General features: G+C 38.8%; 1 protein-coding gene across 3 annotated transcripts; it reads right to left on the bottom strand.

Annotated features, from left to right (window-relative positions):
* Positions 1-174: 174 nt before the first annotated feature.
* On the bottom strand, positions 175-22,530 carry itga6a (integrin, alpha 6a). 3 transcript variants are annotated; one of them, XM_023290740.3, is made up of 26 exons: positions 22,251-22,530; positions 13,687-13,811; positions 13,194-13,273; positions 12,826-13,087; positions 12,546-12,677; positions 11,784-11,997; positions 11,415-11,608; positions 11,241-11,335; positions 9,913-10,040; positions 9,741-9,830; positions 9,597-9,658; positions 9,348-9,517; positions 7,855-7,998; positions 7,637-7,755; positions 7,011-7,173; positions 5,494-5,580; positions 5,326-5,405; positions 5,111-5,188; positions 4,917-5,019; positions 4,150-4,326; positions 3,927-4,022; positions 3,740-3,847; positions 3,558-3,656; positions 3,332-3,457; positions 1,449-1,576; positions 860-999 (listed from the first exon to the last, which is right to left on the bottom strand). In XM_023290740.3, the coding sequence occupies exons 1-25, from the start codon at positions 22,457-22,459 to the stop codon at positions 1,469-1,471; spliced, it is 3,249 nt and encodes a 1,082-aa protein (XP_023146508.2). In that variant the 5' UTR covers positions 22,460-22,530; the 3' UTR covers positions 860-999; positions 1,449-1,468. The 3 variants fall into 3 exon arrangements, with proteins under 3 accessions (XP_023146505.2, XP_023146507.2, XP_023146508.2); XM_023290737.3 differs by lacking the exon at positions 1,449-1,576 and having other exon boundaries at positions 175-999; XM_023290739.3 differs by lacking the exon at positions 1,449-1,576 and having other exon boundaries at positions 175-999; positions 3,927-4,019.
* Positions 22,531-24,452: the final 1,922 nt, after the last annotated feature.

The raw sequence follows: 24,452 nt of genomic DNA, 5'->3' as shown, positions 1-24,452 counted from the left end.
CTGAGTGTTCATGAACTGAATATCTTTATCTGAAGACATCTCGTTGGGCTTCAGGACTTTGTGACAGCCATTGTTCACTATTTTGTGACAATTTGTAAACCGAGTGACTCTAATTTGATGCAGTCCTGTTTTCATGCCAGATATACTAAGAGTTGGGAAATTCAACAGCAGAAATCTGTCTTTAGCATTTTTATTATACTTGACAATTCAACAGTTTAAGACAGGCATGTTCAGTTAACTCTATAAGACACATTTCAGTTGCTTTTTGCCATCTTCCCTTTGGGTTTCTCACATGGAACAAAAAGACTTCAGTGATGATCTACAGTACAGTGGATGCTACCTGAGCACCACAACAGGAAGAATGAAGCAACTCTCACATTTAGAGCCAGCTGTGGTCAAATGTTTGTTTTTTTGTGACGTGATAATGTACCTGATGTTTCACAGAGGAAAGAAGGATTCTAAACACAAAAGCCCACAAAAAAACTGATTTACATTCATATTACAGTGAACTAGCTGTACCTTCCTTGCATAGACTTCAGGCTTTAAGTACAACTTTTAAAACAGTAAACTTTGCCCTTTGTTGTTTCGCAGTGGAAAGAAAAAAGAAACTTTGGTTGCACGATTTTTTCTTATCAAAAAATAAATATAGTGTGCAGAAGTATTTAAATATATACAACACTTACAAAAAGAATTTCATTGTCGCTACAGTGTAAAAATTCAAGGTTTTGAACCCAGCTAATTCCTAGAAAGGGTTATCTACAAAATAAGAGCACCAAAGTTCAGTGTGCTCGCGCCCTGTCACAATTAAAGCATTTCATCCTGAGTCACAAACGCTCAGGAGTAACTTTCATTGTTAATCCAAGTCGTCATCCACTGCTTCTTGTCAAAAGCATCGAGTTTGACTTTTCCATCTTTACACTCGGGGGTTTCCTTTCTGATCCGCACTGCGTGGTAACGAGGGACGCTGTCGTCTTGTTTGGAGCGTTTGAAGAATCCACACTGGGAGCGGAAGATTTAAAAACACAATGCATTACTAAAAAAAATAGTTTTGCTATTTAAATGTGGCGACAAAGGAGAGGTGTGCAGGAACATGAAGCATGCTTTGCAGATTTTAACTGAACATTTCAAGTAGCTGAGCAGCAACAGCAAAGTCAGGAAAAGCACCTGCAGAGCACAGAACAATTACAGAGGCGTTTTGCTGAGGAAATGCTTTCATTTCTTGTCAAAATTCAGAGACACATATTGAACAAAGACCAAATTACTGACAGAAAGGGATATCTCTTCAGATTTTGTTTTCTATTAAACTTTTATGTGAAGGTTTACTATTCAAAGTGAGTTTTTCCGTACAATATGTGTCCGAATGAATTTTTCCTGCGTTAAGTCAGCAGATTTGGCTGGAAAGTGAGTTCGTTAGTCATGGCAGACATCACACTCCATGCTGACTTTACCCCTGTTCACAGAGCATAAATCAGGCCTCAGCAGAGAGTTTGTCTTTGTCAGAGGGCTGAACATGGATCTCTGCCTTCTGATACGCAGGATTGTATTGGTCTTTAGTTGCTCTCTTGAAGAAACCACACTGAGGAGGAGTGAGCAAAGAGTGTCAGCCCAAGTGATTTCTTCCAGCAACACAGCAGAGACGTTACATTTTGTTAAGGAGACGTTTCATCTGGAGAGCTTAATGTTGATGGTTGAATGCCATCTGACAGACAGTGTTTCACTATTTGCTACTGATATGTGGCGATTTGTGATCTCAACTTTCTAAAATCTTCATTAACCCTGAAGAGAGCTAGGCTAGCTGTTTCCCTTTGTTTCCAGTCTTTGTGCTAAGCTAAGCTAGCCTCCCATTAACTCCAGCTTTATCTCTCATATTTTAGACATGAGAATTATATCAGTCCTTATCTGACTGTCAGCAAGAAAGTGAATAAGCACTTTAATTATTCCTTCAAATACTGCAGAATTTACAGCATTGAAATAGTTTTACTTTCACAGCCATTTGTTTAAATGTACGCTACCATTCAAAAGTTTGAGGTCACTTGGAAACATCCTTCTTTTTGAAAGAAAAGCATTTTTTCCAGTGAAGATAACATTAAATGAATCAGAAATACAATCTAAACATTGTTAATTGGTAAATGACTATTCTAGCTGGAAACTGACTATTTTCAACCATCACTCCTGTGTTCTAATGCTACATTGTGTTAGCTAATGGTGTTGAAAGGCTAATTGATGTTTAGAAAACTTTTGTGCAATTATGTTAGCACATGAATAAAAGTGGGAATTTTTATGGAAAACATGAAATTTTCTGGGTGACCCTGAACTTTTGAAATGTAGTGTATGTGGTATGAATTCACCTCCTTAACCCCTTTAGTACATTTTTCAAAAATTTTGTCAGTAACAGCTGCAGAGGTGTACAGTCAAATGCACAACCTTGGGCTTTAAGGCCAAAAGACATTGAGGAGAATTTTCAAATACAATAACTAATCCTTTTCATTGGACGAGAGTGAAAAAGCAAAAACTTGCACTGAATTAAACTAAAAATTCGGTAAAATGTTGAGACAGTGACACTGATGGTATTCAACGTGTTCTAGAAATTCTCAGCAGAAACTCTTCCAAATTTGCTGCAACATAAATGAAGCACAGCAAATGAATGTTAGCTCTATTTTAGTCGTAGTAGGGCAGCCTGTTCAGTGAAGTCTTTATCACAGGTACGACTCCAGGGTGGAAGAGGTTCAAATTCACAAAAGGCCATTTCAAGAAACATTATATTTTTTCCAGTGTAACAAATTCAAACCGAAAACGTGTTTCCTCTGCTTCCGGTCCCTCATCTGAACCTTTCAGGCTTGGATGTTGCAGAAATATTTTGTAATTCAAAATTTCAACCCTAGAGTGTTATTGGAGGATGTAAGACTTTTTTTTTTAAACTTTTGTGACATTTTTCAAAATTTTTAAGTGTCATGTTGAAATTCAACATCAATGTAGTTACCATATATGGTTCCTTGCCTGTTAGAGGTTTAAAAAAATATAATTCCAAGAAATGTATAAGTCATCACTTAGCACCACTACTCAACAGTAAAATGTGTGAGTTTCGTTAAATAATCATGGTTAGTTTTGATGTTTCAACTGAAAATATGGAAGAGAACCGAACCGCACTTCTGTCTTTTTCCAACTTCGGATTTGAAAATGCAAACAAGACACAAATGTAATTTTTGAGAGTGGTGTACTGTTACCAAACCACACCGTAAAGGGTTTATGCTCTACCTCCTATTTTAATTCTTTTCTACATCCTATTTCACCAAACATGGATGTTGTGAAGTAGTAACGTCCCTGTTCTCACCTTCCAGAGCAGAAACACTAACAAAGCCAAAATCAAGACTCCTGCGAGGACTGCCACCAGAATGATCCACCAGGGAACTCCCAAATACTGAGCTACTGGACTGTCTGGAGAAACAGTCACCGTCACCTGCAATAAAACATCAAAACGAGGAAAATCAAGGCATGAGGTGAGTTCGGATCAAGAGAGTAAACAGTTAATAGCTTCATGTAGCTACTGAGTGACTTACAGTGGTGTCAGGAGTTCTCAGGATCACGTTTTTAGCTTTAATATCAAGCACAAGCGAGGCCTTCACAACTAAATCCAATGTGGAAAAAGAGGCGTAATCCTGTGGAAAAACAAAACAGCTCTTCAGCAAGCTGATCAGGCACTGAAGAGACGCACAAAAACATCTAAAATACAGCTTGTTACCTCAATAAAGGTGGAGTTCCACAGACGAGATCTCAGTTCAACTGATGTACCATCGAGTCCCTGCAGGGGGCACCTCAGTACCACACAGTTCTTCTCTTTTTCACAGGACTAGAAGGCAACGAAACCGTTAGTCACCACATCTACACCTCTACAGAAGAAGCATATGAACATTAATACTAAGACTCACCAGAACTTTCTTTTTGCCTGACAGATGTGACACTTTGCCGCCAGTTTTTCTTTGTTTTCTCACAATTTCTCTTTTTGTCCGGGATGGAGAAGTCTTCTGAAAGCACAATTGACTTCATTAATTCAATGCAGAATGAAACAATGAAGGTTTGCTGTAATGTCTGACTTCTGCCAAACGCTCATTTTACTGGAAGCATGTGAAACCAAGGGTTCAGAAATACTACCTGGGTGAGTTGGAGAGAGTCGATCTCAGAATGGGGAGAGCAAACGATGTTCTCAGGTCCTTTAGCGGTGATCTTCACCAGGTACAGAAGCCATTTCCCATCTTTGTTGTATCTGGGCCACTGAATGTGTAGAAAGGCTTTGGCAGAAGGCTTCACAGACTTCCACAAGTTGTTTATCTGAGGGAGAAATCAATATGGTACAACTCTGCAATTTCATATTAAGCTATGCGGCAATAATAATTCAATATTCATAGAAAACAAAAGAATGAGGTGGAGCATCAAATCCTGTTTACAATAAATGTGATGTTTAAGCATTATTTGAGACCTGTTTTGGGGGGCTAATGAAAGTTTTACATGTTTATATTCTAATATTTACTGTAGTATTTTTTTAAGGTATCATAAAGCAGCACTGTTTTAGCTTTTAGGGCAAGTTATTTGAAAATTTGAGCATGTTTATGAGAAGAAAGAAAGGAAAAGAAGCCCCCCAAAAGGTGAGATGTACCACACAAACCTGATTTTTAGATGAATCAGAAGACACGTCTTATTTTATATACATTCCTTAAAGGACAGATGTTAGAACCTGGACACTATTTTATTTTGTTTATTATAGAGGCATTAATTTAAATCCTGAAACACAGCAATAACAAACCATCAGATGCTGAAATCATACCAGAGAAATGATAAGTTCTGTTTTAAGAAAAAAAAATGAACTGAGTCATTTTGATTTTTCAAATTGAGACAGAGCAACAATAGATAAATAAACTTACTCTGAATGTATAGTTAATTAAACTTCCAATCTCTTCTTCAGTCCCCATCGCACTTTCTCCTTTCACGACACCTCCAAAGGAAACCTGACTAGGACTGGCCTCCCTAATGAAATCAAGGAAGCAAAAATCTTTAATTCACATTGTTTTAGAGGTGCTGAATAGGTATGTATGAAGGTCTGCAACAACATACTCACCCAGTGACTGACAAAGGCAATTCAATGATGACTTTCGCCTTTACTTTCACAGGAGCAATATTTTCTTGCACACTGGTCCTAAAAGAAAAAAAAATAACTCAGTGGTAGAGTACAGTATGTTGATTTTTTACAAACAGTATTACAATTACACATTGTAACTCAACAGTACCTCTTTACATAGAGTTAAGCTCATTTGGCTCATTATCCGAACTTACGTTTGGAGCTGCAGGTCGATCTCAAACTCAGTGGTGTCGAGGCTCATGTCCACAGTGCTCAGGATAATGAAAAAGGTAGCCTTATAGGGAAAAAAGTGAAAACATCTCTCACGTTTGAATTAGAATAACAAGCTCCAAAGTAAGCATTAGCACATGACACGTCTGTACCTGTGAGTCTCTCTTAAAGGGATTTCCCAGATCACAGTCTGCCTGAGAGCCGTTCTGATTGGCCGTACAGATGATCGGCTTTTCCGTCTAGAAAGAAAAAAATACAAAATTTGAGAACAAGGATGGTTATATGCTACAAATCAGAAATTTCTGCAGTTTGTACATGTTTTGATGTTGTATTTATGAACCTCAGAGGATAATGACTGCAATGATCCCCTAATGTAACCTCATCTGTGTATCTTAGTTACACATATATAGAGAGTTTTTCTATAAAAGTAAATCCTTCTTGTCTTAAAATGTCTTACATGTAATTCTACAACACTGTTTCCTCCTCAGTTGTTGCAACTCAAGCACACCAACTCACCTACGTCTATTCCCACACTGTAAAACTATGCTACGCAACACAGTGACAAATTATAATACTGCAGTAATTCAGTCACGCATGTTCCAGCCCAAAACAGATTCTGAAGAAAATAAATGATGCTAAAGTTCCACCCTGCAAGTTAGCAGGACTGATTCCTCAGGTTTGCTACATATGAAACCCTGGAAGGCTGAATCTGTGTTTTTTTGATCATTTTACTGCAGTTTTAAGGTGAAAATACTCAACCTTATTTCACTCATGATGTCTCTTCCAGCATGTAAAAAACACCATAATGACATGCTAACAAGATAAAAAAAACAAAAAACTTGATTTCCTCTTGCAGGAGTCTTGAACCTAGTGACACATAAACATTTTAAAAAGACAACAACAGTTTATTTTATGTCATGATAAAAAAAAATAAATAAATGAAAACATCAGTCTAAGCCGGAAGCTTTATAAAAGATGGATGCTGCCTCCAGGTCTGAAAACTGAAGTCAATGCAGAAATCCCTTAAACATGCATTCTTTCTAACAGCCAGCAGGCGGCGACTCCTCTGGTTGAAAGAATAAGTCTGATTGTATAGAAGTCTTCGAAAAAACTACCCTACTGCCCACGTGAGTCATTACCTCAGTAAGCATTCTTCCATTCTATATTCTATTTATGGCCTTAATCGCTAGTTTCACATGTCCTTTAATACAGCATGATTCTCACTTTGTAAACTATTTTTCCATTTTGAATAAAATAGCGCCTCAAATCCAAGCTCTCCACCAAATATGGTCACTTTTGGCTCCAAAAACACAAGCTGCTGGCAGCGAAAATGCCAAGCTCAAGACTACAAAATGGTAGTCCACAAACCAACGGGTGATGTAATAGTGGCTACGTACTTCTTTATTACAGCCTATGGTCTCAGCAGGCTGACATGAACATGGGATGTTTATACTCACATGCACTGTATTTAAGCATAGCTGTTTAATGCAAACAGTAGCATGTTACTGTCAAAGGGCACACTGTAAGTACTGAATGTGTTAACGTACTAGCATGTTATCTAACATTATGCGATGTTGGCTAAAATTCTCCATTTAACATCTAACAATTTTTTCTTGTGTAGTTATTTTTTTGTGTGTACGCAGTGCGAGCAGCTGTCCGGTAGACTTACTGTTGTTTGATGTGAGCGGACACCAGAATATGACAGGGTATCCGGGAAACTTGCCACAACCTTTGCCTCATAAGCATCGTCGCCATTCATGTTGTTCACTGTCACCCGCAGAGCCAAGTTCTTATTCTCATAGCTCAGAAGAAACTCGGGGATGCTGTTCTTGCTGCAGAAACACAACCATCACTGGTAAATTTAGACTGGGCTTGGTGAAAAAAACAGGCCTAAGGTATGTTGTTTCGAAGTGATCCAAATGGCATAATAAAGCTGTTACAGTGAAAATATTGTACAACAATTACAAATTTGTGAAATGAACAGATAAAGAGCAACATACTGCACACAGAGCAGCATATTTATTTGTTGTAATTTAACTCTCTGATGGTATGTGCTGAGTAATCACACTGTGCTGTTGGTGTGTCTGAGCTTGTTGTCTGAATACGGTTTAAAATTAGGGGGTTTATAGTGTTAACAAGACTCAAACACTCACCAAAGACCAAAACAAAGAGCTACAAAAAGGCAGCATTGAGTGTTGATTCCCATTGGGTTTGGCAGTATAAGGAATTGTTTCACATTACACAATTTTATTCCTTTTTAATTTATCTTTCAACAATATAAGATAACATTTTAACCTGTTGTTTAATGGAAGGTAAACATCCATGTTATTTTGCTTGTAGTATAAACTGTACTCCATCTTCAGGTTACTGCGACAAATATGATCTATTCCACAGCCTTCTTTTATGAAGTTGACCTGCAACATGACAACAAATAACAACAGAGACAAACAATGTTATTATCTCAACAAAAATGGCTTCTTGTGTTAATTTATAAATGCAGCCTAAATGTTTACCTCAGTGATGACTTTGCTTGGCCGAGAAGAGTCTAAGATGGGCATCAGCTGAGGGAGGCCGTTTTTTATCTTCTGTCGTTTTGCACCAATAATTTCTGGAGATACCTCAACAGGAATACTGCGCATCTTGTCCTTAATGTTGTCCTGTGCGAATCAGAAACAGAAGTTACAGCACAATACCTGCTTCAAAATAGATGTAATTAAACCATATAAATTTATCCATTTAAATAAACAGTATATTTTCAGTGGTGGAAACATTGATATATTAAACTTTACTTGTGTTATTAAAGCTACTACATTGTCAAAAAAAGCTATCCTTTCCTGCAGGTTTTTAAAAATAAATTATGCTGTTTCTAGCAGCACTTGTGTAAGTTAAAGTCTGTGTTAATTTTGCATGTGTACATGCTATTCATAGGACAACACTGAAATATCCTAGAAGTCATTAAGATGATTTTAATGCTATTAAAACAGAAAAACTGGAAAAATATTCAGTCGGTTTGCAGAATTTGACTTGCATTTGTGCAAATATCATCTGATAGATTAACAGAAACTGTATTGTCTTTGCATACCAAGAAACAACAAAGCTTAGCATGACAGCAATCCACTCTACATACCAGCATAAATAAACTGGAATATATCAGAAAAATACATAATAAATGTTCATAATTATACTATATATAATTATAATGTTCGAGGCTTGTTTGTGGAAATGGCTGGAGTGAATATCTCTTAGGTTGGTGAGGCTGGAGTACCAGATGTTACAGCACTATGTCAGGATGGTGGTAAAAGTGGTAAATGTTTATCAGCAGTTTTTGGAAGAGTTTGTTGCTCCTCAGGATCCTCAGAAAAAATGAGGCTCCGTTAGACCTTCTTTAACCAGATGTGAGGTATTCAGACTCCAGATCAGACTTCGATCGTCTTGAAACTGGCAACCTGCTTCACCTCTTCCCTCCTGACATGCAGTCCAGTTTGATATGTTGTTTTTTCTGACTTCAGTGATAAAGTTTTGTGTATGCGTATGTTGAGATTTAGGTAGTTGTTTTTGTAACACACAGACAGTGTCTGAACTGTTTCATCATTGTTGGTTATCAGACTCACTGTGACCGTGTTGTACATGAATTTGGTTAAGGCATTGGAGCTAAGGGTGGGAGTGAGAGGACACAACCTTGAGAGATGCCAATGGTAAAGATGGTAATGAAGAAGGAGTGATATCCCAACCTCAATCACACCTCATCACACACCCATCATTTTTAGATGTGTGTGAACATTATAGCGGCAACTGTAGTTGAAATGTGAAATTCACAAGCTGAGAAAATGTACAGTTGATTTCTGATTCTGAGAGTTCTACAATGCGGTAAGTCTAAAAAAGAATTTTCTTAATGACAAAGAATTTCACACAAGTCTGAATATATCCTTTAGTAAATCCAGGTGTTGGCTATCTGAAGTTGTTCTTGATTGTTGCTTGAATGTTAATGTGTGACTGTGTGATCTACCTTAAGTCTGGCTTTTATCATGATGCATGATTCTTGGCCTTGGCCTCGTAGGTCTATGGTGCCATTGAACTGGTAGTCGAATTCAGAGCGGGATTTGTTCAGGAAAACCACTCTGGAGGGCAGCCCTTGTTTCCTGCGAACTCCATCCGCCTCCACAAAATAGCCAATAGCTGCAGCAGATGTAAAATACATGTGAGAAAGAATGGTTGAACGTTATTCTATATAGAAAATAAATCTGTTTCTACATACTTAGCTTTGGGCTGTAAGATGCAGGGTTTGCTTTGTAGGCAAAGCATGCTTCTACAGTGAAGCTACAAAGAGAAAAGGGACATTTTTAGCAAACAAAGTTTTGACTGAGGTCTGTTTAAATAATAACAACATTAGAACACCTACCAGATGCTGTTACCACAGGTTTTTATCGTAAGGTCAATCTCCTGTGGAGATATTTTGACACTTCTCCTGATGGTTATGACTGGCCGTGCCCTGAAAGAAAGGTTGTTAAATGAAACTGTGATAGATGTCAGTAGGGGTTAAATTTACTTATAATGTACAAAAGAACATTTACCTGTAAATGAAAGCTGTGTCTGACAGAGAGCCTACAGCAAGGTCTGGATAAGAGTTACCGTCCAGGTCCATGTTTCCCGCTAGAGAATATCCAAAGAATCGAATGTTGTGTTCTTTTCCTGAAAGGATCTACAATAAAGGAGAAAAATGTAACAAAAAAATAAAAACAAGTTCAGAGAGTTGTTGAAAGAGTTCAGTGTTAAAATGTTGTTTCTTTTAGATCAGTAGGCAAATTGAGTAGGAGATAATGTGAAGATTTGCAGTACTGACTGTACTTCAGTATGTCTTTGTTTCTGAACAAGATTAAGTGTGTTATTATTTTAAATGGATGTATAGATCATCAAAGGCAAAAGCTTTTTATTTCAAATCATTGCCATGAACATATGAAGTGATTCCCACAGAGCTTAAACTTGCAATAGCTGATTTTTTTGGCCACTGGAAAAATATACACTGAACCCAACATTGGCCCTGTCACATTTTCCACACTCTTTGTCTTTGATGCTGTTATGCAGTTTCTGTGAGTCTGCATGTCAACACTCTAGTGAAGGACTTGCCAATAATTAATAGCAAATTTGGTGACGCACATATGTGGTTTTCGTCCTCCTCAAAAACTATAAACAAACCAAGCATGAGTGGTGTAGGCAAGAAATCTGCTATGAAGTTTATCTTGACTTCATCTTCACTTTTTGTTTATTGGTGATGTGTTGTTTCCAATCAATGGTGCTGCCACTACAGTGTGTTTCATTCCTCCTTTTTCTACCATTTCCAGTCCTCATGAACTCACACACTCAGGTGCTCAGCTGTGACGTCAGTTAAATCTGTTGAGGGTTTAGCTCTGAGGCCTAAGAGTGGAGATCAGGATTGAGCACTGACATATGAACTTAAAAGGATACACCAGTGATTTAATACTGTACTTCCATCTGTCACATCAATCACATTTTATAGCTCAGTGTTGAAACACAGACTTTTTGCCGCTAAGCTCAAGCTGAGATAACCTCTGTACACTTGGCAAATACAAGTCTAACATTTACTCTCCTTTTAGCTCTGTTTTTGCAAACTTTGTCTGAGTGCGGGGTAAGGTGGTCTACAGAGTCTTTGGAGCTTTATCGCCTTCTACAGCAGTCTTCTACCTCAAGCCTAAAAGTGAGCTGATAAGAGCAGTGAGACTAAACCAGAACATTAACACTGCTAAACAAAGAACAAAAAGTTTCTATAAAGTCTCCAGCACTTTGGAGAGTCACCACAGAAAATGACAGGTAGTCATGTGAGCCACTGTTATCATAATGCTATTGATTATAGCTGCTTTTAACAAAAGTCCATAAAACCAACCTGTGCTGGACTGGTTTTGATTCCCTGTGCAGAGCCATGATAAATGTAGACTTTTCCTGTGCCAGCATCATCATGTGGAGCTCCAACAGCAATATCTGTGTGAAGGGGAAAGAAAGATGTGACTGCAACTGACACGGAAAACATAAATAAGGTACAAAATGCCAGCTAAATTACCTTCATATGAGTCTTGATTGATGTCTCCAGCGTTCTCCACAGCCAGTCCAAACATCGAGTGTTTGGTCCCGTTCAGACGGACAGGAGTGATTCTTTCCCACCTCCCTGCCTTGTTGATGTAGACATAAACAGCTCCTCCGACGTCCCTGTCCTTCATGTAGAACTGAGGGGCTCCGACAACTATGTCTTCCCATCTAGATCATAGACAGGAAGTAAATATTTATCAATATCATGTAGAAAGAAAAGTCACTGCAAGTAAAACACTTAAAGTACATCAAAACAGATAGATGTTGCAAACTCTGTTTCTCAATATGACTGAATCCTACGTACGCTAAAGCACAATGAAAGGCAGTGAGAAAAGCTACTTACCCGTCACCATTCAAATCAACTACAGCCACGTCGTAGCCAAAGGAAGATGCCAGTCCCGGCCCATGGAGCGTGTGCTCCACCAAGAGTCTGGTGGATGTTTGACTCTCCTTCTTCAGCAGGACCACAGCTCCACTGTGATTGGCTCTTGGTGCTCCAGCCACCACCGTCAGGCCACGACTCTTGGTGATGCGATGTCCCGAATCGAGGGAGAATCCTAAAGTGTGAGAGTTATTTCTTTTCTTATTTGTACTGAGATCAATGCTACTGTAAGTATCATTGTTGTAAACAGTGTAAATGACAGAATGTCTCCACATTTATTTGTTTTAACCCACTAATAACTATCAGTAGCTCACTATAACACCAGCAGACATTCATCTCATCTCTGTTCAAGTACCCTGATCAACCAGTAGGAGATGCTGGTGCGGTAACGAGAACATGATGTTTGACTGCAGCCCAGATTCACTGAAAGGATATCATCAGCAACATGAAGTTTATGTTTTTAAAAAAGTAATCTTACAAAGTATCTTTTTCAAGATTCATGACATTACAATTGTGTCATACTGCAGAGAAAACATTTCTGAGTTTTATCTACTTCTATCCATGGATGTGCTGTTTTCATAGAGGTGTCGAACTTCATAATGCAGTGAAAATGAGCCCACAGTGAGTAAAAATGGAGCAGGAAAAGGCCAGAAACTGCTTGGGGTTTAGAGGGTTAATCAACATCGAGGATCATTGTTAGTTGCAGCCCTAAAGACAACTCACCGAGGTAGCTGTTGGCAGGTACTGGCACCAGCTCAGGGTTTGAGGATTGCTCATTCCCGACTTCATACGGACCGTCATCATACACTTCCATCTCCAGCAAAGTGGTGTTCTTTTGCTCCACTCGAACAATTCCTAGAAACACAGTAGATATTGGATTAAATGAGAAAAGTGTATTTTAACATTCACAATATTTAACTGCGGGTGCAGAACTCAATTCTACCAATAAATACAGTAAGAGCACTGTGTAGTTATGGTTAATTAGATAAAATTAGGTGTTGACCTTTCCAGTTGTACGCTCCAGGTGCTCCAAACACCACGTAATGGTAGTCTTTGGTGAAAGTGGCAGCCAGACCCTGCTGGCATGATCCAAACATCTCATGGCCTCTCGCTCTGCCTTGACAGAAGTTCCAGTTCCCTCCATCCTCATCTGAAGACGAGTCAATGGTCAGGTCCTGACTCAGGACGTAGCAGCGCCCCGTGATGTCATGAGACTCCTGAGGGGTGTTCACAAACAAGCGCCTCTGATAGCGGTGAGCACATGTCTGAAATATCAAAAATGCAGCCGTGTTTGAGTTCAAACTCTTATAAGACTGGAAGCAGGACAAGAGGACACTGGGAACAATGGTTCAGATACTTAGTTGGACTCACCACAATCTTTCCTCCAGGTCCCTGGCTCTGCACAGTCACCCCCATCCACTGATTCTCTTTATTCTCACTATGTGTGTCCTCTGAAAATTTACCAAGACAGTGATATATGTAAATATAACAAACACTCAGTCTTGACCTTTACAAAGAGTTTATATTAAAATACACTTAAATAGTCCACTTCTGAGTTTTGGTGCTTACACATCAAAATTGGGTCATTCCATCTCAAATCATTAAGGGTTTCTGCTCGACCAGCTCTAATTTTCTATCAGACTTTCTATTTTAAATTACGGTTGTTCAAAACAGAAAAGAAATGAAAATATATTGCCTTTTATTTTGTGACTAAGTCATGCAAATCAGAAATGATGGAGCAGATATTGTTCTAACACTCTGATGATCTGAGATGTAATGACCTAAATACAAGACTTATTTATTCATCAGATCAGAGTTACATTTGTATTATATGTCCTCTCTCTTTTGCAGTTAGATTTCTCACCTTCATTGTCAAATTCGATGCGTTCACAGCCACTGGACATTGTGATCTCACATTTATAAAGGCCTCCTGTGATGTTGGCTGTTTGTTTTCCCAAAGCTCTGGCTCTGGGGGCACCGATCAACATCCTGAAGAAAAATACAACAAATATATACATTTTCAGGATTCGGGGATTAAATAAAAAAGCATTACAATCAATAAACATCTTTCACTCCAATCAGCTTCTAAAGCTTCAGTGAATTATCTTCCACATTTCTTGGAATACCTTTCAACAAGCTCCAGAGTAGCAGCTTGTTGAATTTAACATAACTATGCAAAAACAGTGTCAGAGATAGTGATGGCAAAAGACAGCAAGAATTCATTGCTTCCTGTAAAGAAAAAGGTTGCAAAATGTCTTTTGTGGTGACTATTGCAAAAATAATTTCTTCTTCTTTTTGTCTGATGGTTTAAGTAAAAATTAAATCCTAGAAAAAAGTCCCATACCGACTTGTCACATTAAATTACACTGTAGCTGCACTGCAAGTATCTAGTAATGTAAAGCCACAGGGGCAACAACTACAACAATCTGCATAAACTAAGAAGAATAGGGTTAGCATTATGGTGGCCTCGTAGCTCAGGCACATACCATATACCCAAAACATCCATGCTTCATTTCCGCCCAGGAGCCACAGGGGCCACAGGAGCCATTGTTGCATGTTGTACTTCACTCTACTCTCTCTCACTACATTTCCTGCCTGAATTGTCAACTAAAGGCAACTCTTCAAAGAGATACTATGTGAGAAAGATCTGTGGGATAAATATGCTAAGAAAACTGTCTGTTTGTTGGAAAAGAAAAGAAGACTCAGAGCTTCAATCTGCAGTACAGACAAGACAGACATTATCTACTTTGCCTGATTCAACACAGTAAAAAATCCTGAAACCAGATTGGATGTTTTAAAAATACAACATGAGCCAATATTAACATCTAGCTAACAAGTGTGAGGTGTCCCTAATCAAACAGTATGTACTAATCTACTAATTGGCATACACCAATGTCTACATACTTTACCATTTTATACAGTCAGGAAACGATACAAGTAATTTCTGCTGTACCTTTTAAATGTAACTGCCAGAAAAACTTAAAATACTTTTCCTAAGATTAAAAACTATTATCTTTTTGGAGTTGATTCAAGTGTGTACTGACAGCAAACTCAAAAACTGACCGTATTAAGAGTGCATGCAGCCTGATTTGCAGCTCACGATAATAATGCCAACAGGTTTAGCAGGTGCATTAAAGCCTTAAACACAAAGCCCAGCTCAGGCTGTTGGAAAGACCACCAATTTTTGAGATGTTTTGAAAGTCAAATTTCGACATGATCGTGGTGCTGGAAGAAAAGCTAAAGTTACAACATTTAATCCTGAGGGAAATATAAATCTCTTTAATAAATGTCCATCCAAGCAGTTTGTCGGGAAATTTCACTCAAAACCACACACTGTCAAACACACTGTGACACTACAAGAACCAAAATCATTTGGGTATATCAACCAGCAACCCTGAATATTTGTACAAAATGGCAAAAAGGAATTGCCGTCATCACCAAAACCATCATCTGAAAAACTTTAAACCTGAATAATCTCATTGAAATACATGATACTAACTGATCCTGACTATAAAAGACCTTCTGCTGCTACTCAATAACAGCAAATATTACATAATAAACAAAACTGTTCATACACATTTCTTTTTTGCATGCATATTGCATATAGCATGGTTTGCACAGTTCACGGGATTGATGATTTAACAGTGTCAGCTCGTCCCTCTAACGGAGCAATTATATTTTGTTAAAAGACAGAAAATAGTGAACTGCTGTATGTGACAGTAGACTAGTGTTCTGACAATCTGCAGAGGGCAAAGGGGCACTGAAGCAGACAATCTCATGTGAAGTGTGTTGTGGTGGTTTTGCCCATGATCATGCAATTGACAACAGCGTCCCCACAAAACCCACATTCTCAGAGCTCTTAACCAGCATGAAGGGCCGCTGTGTTTCATGGGTGACTCGTGTCAGCAGCCAGTGTGATGACATTATCAGCGACACTCATGCTTCATCAATGAGGCTCCTCACATTTTCTTTTACACATTAAGTTTAGGAATTGTGGGTGTTGTACAGAGAAATATCGAAGCAAAAATTCCCACTTTTATTATTCTGAATTCAAGAGCATGAACAGATACTGTAAAAGACACTTTATCTGTTTTCCCAAAACTGTTGACACATTTGCAATACTTTTTGTGCTGAAAAAATGCTTTTAAGTATTTTTTTAAAGTGAAAGCAGCAAGAGAGAGCACAAGGGTCTAACAAGTAGCATAACTCTGTGCTTTCCAACAAAAAATGTAATGCATTAAAAAAATATTCTAAAAGATCCTTTAGATAAAAATTTTAAAAAATCAACTCTAAGGTTAAAAATGTAATATTTGAGACTTTAAAATATACAGTGTACACTTTTTGACTCACTTAGCAGCTATGTAGATAGCTCTACATAGCTTTTAAGAGATATATCTGTAACTGATGCAAAATTATTGCAAACACTGGCATGTAATGAGGGGCTGATCTGGAAGTAAACTTGAGAGAAGGATAGAAAGTGTTGCAAAAGTGTCCGACTTGGTGCTCGGGTCTTTTTCTGCATGACTGCTGATCTTAAAAAAGGCCTGTTTGTCGAAACATGTCATCCAAATAAAGGAGAAATGCATATGAAGCAGAAGTAGAAGCAGAACAGTTTTTTTCCTGTCTCAGGAAATATACCTGGGCCAACAGACATCTAACTCGCTGTACTTTTAAAATTGCGCTTTGTGTCTGACACCTCTGAAATGTGGTTACAGCTTGCTTGCATTTGTGACATTTCACAGACTATCAACATGTGAAAATGTGCAATAGAAAACCACAAAGCATCTTGGCCATATTTCCTGCCAGTGACGACAGAGCAGCACACAACACAATGGCAGCCACACAATTTACAATATTGAAATGTGCTATTTTATGCTGAGCTTAAGAGACTTGAGACTTCACTTGGATATTCAAAACATCTCTGTAAACTTCTACTGCGGGATGTGTCATGAAGGACTGATCTGAACTAAAAAAAAAACAGGTTCCCCAACAAAAAACGTTCACTTAAAGCAACAAAAGCTTCAATAATAAAATGCTATTTCAGGATCTTTTTCACACCGTTGTATAATTAGCAAAACTATCTGAATACCTTCTTTTTTCTATATGAATGACTGCTAGTAAGAAGCTGCACTACCACGTGTGAGCTGCCCAGCAGACTCACAATGTAGGAATTTCTTCAAAGGAGGGAGAGGAAATCCTCTCCACCCTTTTCTCCTCTCTGTGACTCTGCAGTTCCTTCTGTAACCCACCTATTGATCTGTGGAGCTGCACTGTGCCTCTTCATTTGCTAAACAAGGACTCTCCTGAGGAGGCCTCGTGTAAGACTGGAGACCAAACTGTAAACCGTCTCTTCAAACAAAGCCCAGTGAGATGCAAATACAAACAGGACGCTCTGCAGTTAGGTTCAGTTTCACATTTCAGCTTTTAACCTACAGGAAAAGGGTGACGCACAGAAAGCAAAATATGACTGCAGAGTTTAATTAACACAGGAAACTGGATTTGTTTAGAGTTTGTCATTTTTAAGTAACAACTGTGGTTCCACCTTTTTAAATGTCAGAAGTTGACATACATTGTTTGAAAAAAAGAACGTTTGGGTTTGATTGTGTTCATTGTTTTCTGAAATCCTATAAGATATTGAGCAATCAGTTTAAGAAAAACAGCAAATTAATCAATAATGGGAAACATTCTTGGCTGCAGCCGCCCTAAAAGAAATCACACACACTCACACACAGACTGCATTATCTCCAGTTGGCCACAATGATTCAGTTGACCATTTAATGAAAGATTTGTCCAAGCTGCCCTTCAAAGCCGGACATCTGCTGTATGCTTCAAGAGGTATTCAGATGTAAAGTGCAAGCTGCCTTAAGGTATTTCTGCCTCACTGACAGTGCCTTCTTTCTCAAGAGAAGCAAAATCTACAAGGCCACATGCAGGAAAACACCACATTTTTGAAGAGCTTCTTACACAGGTAAAGGAAAATACCTGCAACTTAAAAGCGGAACTACTCAACACTGTGACAGCTATAGAATTTAGCGAGTAACTGTAACATTTACATACACATGCACTAGTTCTTAGCTTGAAAATGAGCAAAATTTTAGTATTTCATCTGCCTTTATGCAGTATGATTTAATGCAAAGGTTGCTTGCAGAGTGACAGTTACAAAATAGGAAAAGTAATACTCAAATACATCAAATTGTGCTGACAAGAATGAAATTGAAGTAAAACTTTATGGTTGTGCTTCTACACAGCCCACTCCATAAATCAGGACTGACACACTGGCTGACTTTAACTCATCACGGATGTGTTAGTATTTACATATGAGAAACTGCAGTGCAAAAATTCCAGATATGTCTGACGTATGCCCACAAAAAATAAAAAGTATTTTTGGGCTACTCTGGGAAAAGTGTAGGCATGCATGTGAAATGTATAATGTCCCACTAAGGACAAATCATATACAGAGTCACACACCGTGAATAATCCTTAAGAAATGTAATTTGTCACCGTCTTACTGCTGGATTTTTCAAACGTACATATACCCAGTGTGTGTCAGTCGACAGCGTGAAACCGCATCCCATCATGCACGTTGTCTTTCACTGCAGTGTAAATGGGAACGCATGGTGACTGGTGTGGGTTTACACAGTGATCTCACTGGTCTCTGTTAACAGATGTGCTCCAGCGCTCTCACAGCTGTGCACTCCAAGCAAGAAGAAGTCACAGGAACTGCTGCAGCTGTTCTAACTGTTTCAGTTCGCACATTGCCCACTGATTGGATTTCACCTGTGATTGGCTGGAAGCACATCACAGAAAGAACCATGAATATTCAGCATGAGTTTAAATCAAGAAGACGGTTTAAAGAAAGTTTCGTGCACCTGTTTAACTGTGCTTATTAACCCCTTTCTTCAGACACCAGTGGGAAGTTTAAGTGGAACGACTGATGATTCACTGATGCGTTTAATCTATCAGATTACATGTGCACAGATGGCCATCCACGTCCAGTCAAATGCTCTTTTTCTCTGGTTTCATCGAGAAGATGTTAAATCCGCATCATTAACCACACACATTATTCATGGAAGAGGCATCCAGTTGCCTCTTTGCAAGATGCCACATTGGATCTCCTTGGATCTGCTAACACCAAGTTGTGCTTACAAAGAAACCATTAGAGGAACAGAATGGATTGAGTTGCAGAAATGGCTATAAATAGAACAATACTTCAGTCAACAGAAGAGTGGAAAAGATTTGAGTTTGTTGGTCTGAAACAGAGACGGATGAAAAGACTGTTTGCATTTAACTTGAAAGGAATGTGACCTATTTAGCCATATCTATACCTCACCTCACACTGCTTGTTCAGAAAGAAAGCGTGTGATGACCAGCACTTCACTCTTCACATCTGATTTATAATAATCTGATTAATGTGGCAAGCAGACGTTTGCAGCTGCCAGTGATCATCATCAAACACATGTTCATACGAGAACAAGAGCAACAGATGCAGATTGTGTGACACATCGCTGACTTGTGGATTCGGTGTCTGTCACTTCTTCAAGCCAGACAAGGCAGTTCATTACCTACTTCTGTGTGCTCTGCTGAGCTTCCACTTGACTCGTCTGGCTGATTATCTCAGGGTCACATGAGGATTTAGAGCGAAGATCATGGCAGAGGAGAGCGAGCTGTTGTTTGCTCCACACTTTCCTCTATTACAACAACAAGACTTGATGTATGTTACAATGACTCAACCAAGATGACTGACTTTAGTGCCCATATGTTTAATTGATTAATCAGCTGAATGTTAGTAGAGGTGAAACAAAAAATGAACAGAAACCAAAAATTGGCTGCTACCTTCTAAGTAATGGATTGTATCTGTTACGTTTTTACCCTTTGAACCCAATTCTGGGTGTGTTTTTGCTCCTCTCACACTTTTACTACCTGTGGGTTGATTTTTGACTGCAATATAAAGTCCTGCACCTGCATGGAAACAGCACAACTATGGCTAAAAGTAGAGAAAACCCAAGGATTACACATTTGTAATGTCAGAAATTAACAAAGGACAAACATAAATGAATTTCTTTGACAATTAATTTTACAAAAATTCAAAAATTCCTTAGTTATCATGTACAACAGTCATTCTAATCCTGAAAATAAAAAGCTATTTCACTACTTGTAGTTTAAATTTGTTTCCACACTTGTTCCAATCTGCTTTGTGTAAACACAGCCTGCAGCTCAGCCAAAAAGTTCCTGAATTTCTGTCACATGTTTCTGACTGTTTGTTATGGCTAAGTCACTGTGACTTCACACAGAATTTATTTATTTATTTTTCAGAATTTAGCTATTGTAAACACTCTGTTCTGGGCAAGTTTTTTTTCATGAAACATGTAGAATAAAGGGATTTCGATAAAATATCTTAAAATTAAGGTTAAATCTGGAAAATTTTCCCGTACGGAATGAATATTAGTTCAAAGACAGCTAAAAAAGTTCAAAATCAAATAATTTCTTTCTGTTTTTACAGTTTGGCTCTGATAAATGGTGTCATTTTGGCATTTTTTAACATGGCTTTCGAACCCAACAGAAGGTCAGGGGGTTGAGAGCGTTACACAAATAGGCCACAACCTCTCATATTTTGATCATTAATATATCATGGTCAATCAAGTTATTATTATTCAATAATAAAACACTCATTAGCTGTAGCTATAACTGTCAGGTTTAGAGACAAAAAAGTCATCCTTGAAAACCCCAAACTACTTCAAAACACAAAACACTCATGTTACTGTTATATATTGTAAAAGGCCGTAAGTCACATGCAGTGATTTTGTTCTTTTGGTGTAAAACTGGGGCAGCTTTCTAATGGGGCAGCATGTAAGGGAGGCAAATCTGCACCTTCCTCTTACTTTTACTGGCTGAAAACAAACTATCAAGCCCGTGTCACATTTCAAGCCTGTATTTGCCCGACAAATATGACATCAGTTTCATGACTTTTCACTCTTGTCAAGTCTGGCGCATGTGAAAGTGCCTCTTTTTAGTTTGCAGGCCTAAAGGAATGCTTGCACAAAAACAGGTTGTGGGATACATCCACTACACCATGACCTGCTTTTGCACAATAGTCAAAACAGCAGTTAGATAAAATTCCACGAGTTAAGTCTAATCAATGTCATCTTTGGGAAATCTCTTTAAGTCTTGTTATCTGGGCTTCTGATCCCTCCTCTCTGTTTCTCAACATGCTCCTGCAGGGTCCTCTGTCTGCCAACACAGTGCCTCTTGCACAAAGCCTCACCCTCGTTCCAGGCTTTGATATGCCACTCCCTCTCCTCAACTTATCCCTGTTACACTTTGTGTGACAAGAGGATCAGACTCACTACACTGATGTAGACTCTGCCCCCTTAGGGCAGGCCAAACCAGACAATTTCCTGTAGTGTACATGTGATAGCGCTGCCAGACATTCTTCGTTGCATTGAAGAAATATTTTAAAATTTGACTGCTGTTTATTTCCATCTTGGCACAAACTTAAGACTTCTCCGTGAATATCTGCCTGAAGAATGGGATGAGCGCAAGATGCCATGAATGCTCAAAATGTAGAATAGAAATGCACCTGCACCTGTTCTTTATTTCTTGTATGTAAAGAGCCACTAAACTCAGTTAACTGTTGTTGGTTTTTTTGGATGTTTTTAAGGACTCCCTCACACAAAAAGGACAAAAAAACTACTTTTAGCTAAAGGTTTTTAAGGGCAGTAGTTTTACAGAACTACCCAGCAAACACCACTGGTAAAAGGAAGATGATTATTTTAACAGGCAAAACTGGTATTTAAAAATCTTCTTTGAGAAAAAGTTACCAATAAAAGATTATCTACCTGTCTTGGGTCACAACTGTATCCTCACAACGTACATCCAAAAGTGATTTAGTTCTGTTTTTAATAAGTTAGGAGCATAACAGATAGTAGTAACTGCTGTTTTGTCTGATCAACAGTCCACTATATGTACAATGTTATTCTAAACAGAAAAAAGTTGCAGATCCACACATTTGCAAAGCTCTCCACAGACTGATATTTTCCTCCATTATTACATCTCTCCTCTCAGTGCTCGTTTTTCACCTTACACTCACATTTGCATGACACTTCTAACCATTGTTTTTGCACTTCTTGTCTTTTGGCTGCTTCTCATTTCAGATTCAAAGCATCACTGCATGGGGGGAAATCGAAATCTATTGAAAATTAGAACAAAAACCATCTGCTAAGAAACACTAATGGCTTAGGAGACAGTAAGTTTCATGCAGAGGATTGTTGTAGACAAAAATTAAAATAAGGAGGGAAGAAAGTCCTGATTTACTGGTGTCTGCTGCCTCTCAATCTTTTATCAGTACATGCAACAACTCTCTGAATAGTGCCCCAAAAGCCCCCACAGAGGATAGTGACCCTAATCAGTAGAAATAAAAGGCTCACTCACATCATTTTATCCGGGTTGATCTGTCGGTGCAGGGCAAGAGAGAATCCGAACAGACTCCCCGGCTCTCCGTGTTTCCTGATGACATGACCGGTGTCCAGGTTGAAGGCGAGCACCACAGCTGGCTCCGGGGAAAAAAAACTAAATAAAAGTGCAGCGTGAACAGCAGCAGAGAGTCCTCCCTGCAGCAGCATCGCAGCGCAGGTCCACATGTGTCCAACAGTCCCAAAGTTCAGAGCCGCAGGCCCCGCAGCTCCTCTCTGCTCAGTCGATTGATGACTGAAGGCTGCAGCCGCATGTTTAACCAGAGGCTCCCAACAGCGCCCCGACTGGCCAATAGGATGAACTGCAACTGGAGGGGACAACCTGCATTTTTGCACCACATACATGAGACATATTTACATGTACATTTCTTCTGAGAGATTTAGTAAATATGATTTTACTCAAACGAAAATAGGTTCAATATGTGCTATTATTCTAATTTAAACAGGCGTATTTCCTGCTAGTTGACTTGCAAACTCACCGCTGTTTCACATCATTCTTCAATTGTGAAATATATTTATTTATTCACATAAGAGGCCAGGTTTTTGCCTTTGCAAAGCCACTGAAGATGCTTTGAAATGTTTGCATCCCTCTTCTATCTACAGAAGATTAAGATAAATATCAAGACATGCAAGTTTTCAATGGCTTTTGGTTGCTCATAATGGTCTTAATATTTTAGCATTCTCTATTTCATTTAGAATAAGATGTTACTTTTTGCACATATTTTTGTGGCTGACTGTCTTAAAATATGGACAACACTTCAGTCGGCTCAGGTTGTTTTAAGATGTGCTATATAAATAATCTTGGTTTGATTTGAACACATAAACACATAAGTCTGCAGAAACTAACAAAGAGCTATGATTTGCCACACATCAGCTCCTGTTTCTTTGTTTTGAGATAGACAGTAGACAAATGGAGCAGCCAGGAGCACATTAATGAAGTTTGTTTTGCTGTTTTAGTTGGGTGGACGCACACAAACAGCAAGTGTGTGCGTCAGCTGGACAAATAATCTCAGAAATTCAGACAGACAAGGAGACAAGCTGCTGTAGGTCATTTAGCAGCCAAACAATGTTTAAAGGGCTCAGAATACCTGGATTTATAGTCAAAATCCTGAAGTGATAAAAACAGAGAAAAACAATTTGATCAGGGGCAAGATATTCTGGTATGGGGTTGATCATTCTCCGAAGAAAATTGGAATAAAATATTTATGTGCGCCATCATTAACAACACCTGCTGAGCACCATCCTCATAAATAAATAATCACTCCAGAGGAGACTCTGATTTAATTTGAAAATCATATCTTTCCACTTCTAGTAATGCTCATGTTTTAACTCTAACTGAAAGACCACAGCGGACTAGATCAGGAAACACTACAATCTTCCAGGTTTGAGGAATTCTTTCACAAACAGCTGAACAGACTAATCCCTGAAAAACTGGCATCTGAGGAGTCTGAAGTTTCCACCCACAAGTAGGGAGTGATACGGGCCATTCTGTGTCATCTTTCCAAACCTGCCAGCAACATAAAACAGATTCATTGTGCTGCCCGCTCACTTCTCTCAGTGTATCTGCTGGTGCTTGATGGTGGTGTGAAGTTTGAACCAGACTGGGCCACAATTACACAGCAGAACGCGACACAATGCGGCCATTGTTGGAGTTATAAAGAGCGGTGTACGTCAGTGTGTTTCTGTATGTATGTGTGAGTGTGTAGTGTGTGTGTGTGTGTGTGTGTGTGTGTGTGTGTGTGTGTGTGTGTGTGTGTGTGTGTGTGTGTGTGTGTGTGTGTGCGCATGGGGGTGGATGAGTGGGTGGGGGTGCAGCAGGGTCTTAACCACATTCCTAATTGCAGCAAAAGACTTGGGGGGGTTCTAGTGTAAGACATGTGAAAGGCATCTCTGTTGCTGTGGGTTTGGTAACAGATGCATCACATATTAACACATCACAAGCCTCTTCACTGATGTCACCCACAGTCTCCGCAGTGCACAACACAGGCAGAAAACACATCTTATGAAGCGGATAATGAAATATCTGATTTACATTAATGAAGATGAATTTACTGAGACAGCTTTATGGACAAATGTGTTTTGATCATCCATCCATCCATTATCTATACACCGCTTAATCCTCACTAGGGTCATGGGGGGGGGCTGGAGCCTATCTCAGCTG

The sequence above is a fragment of the Amphiprion ocellaris genome, chromosome 11, assembly GCF_022539595.1.
Source record: "Amphiprion ocellaris isolate individual 3 ecotype Okinawa chromosome 11, ASM2253959v1, whole genome shotgun sequence".
Classification (NCBI taxonomy): Eukaryota; Metazoa; Chordata; class Actinopteri; family Pomacentridae; genus Amphiprion; species Amphiprion ocellaris.
The sequence above is the reverse complement of the archived record's forward strand: the minus strand, read 5'-3'. Positions and strand labels throughout refer to the sequence as shown.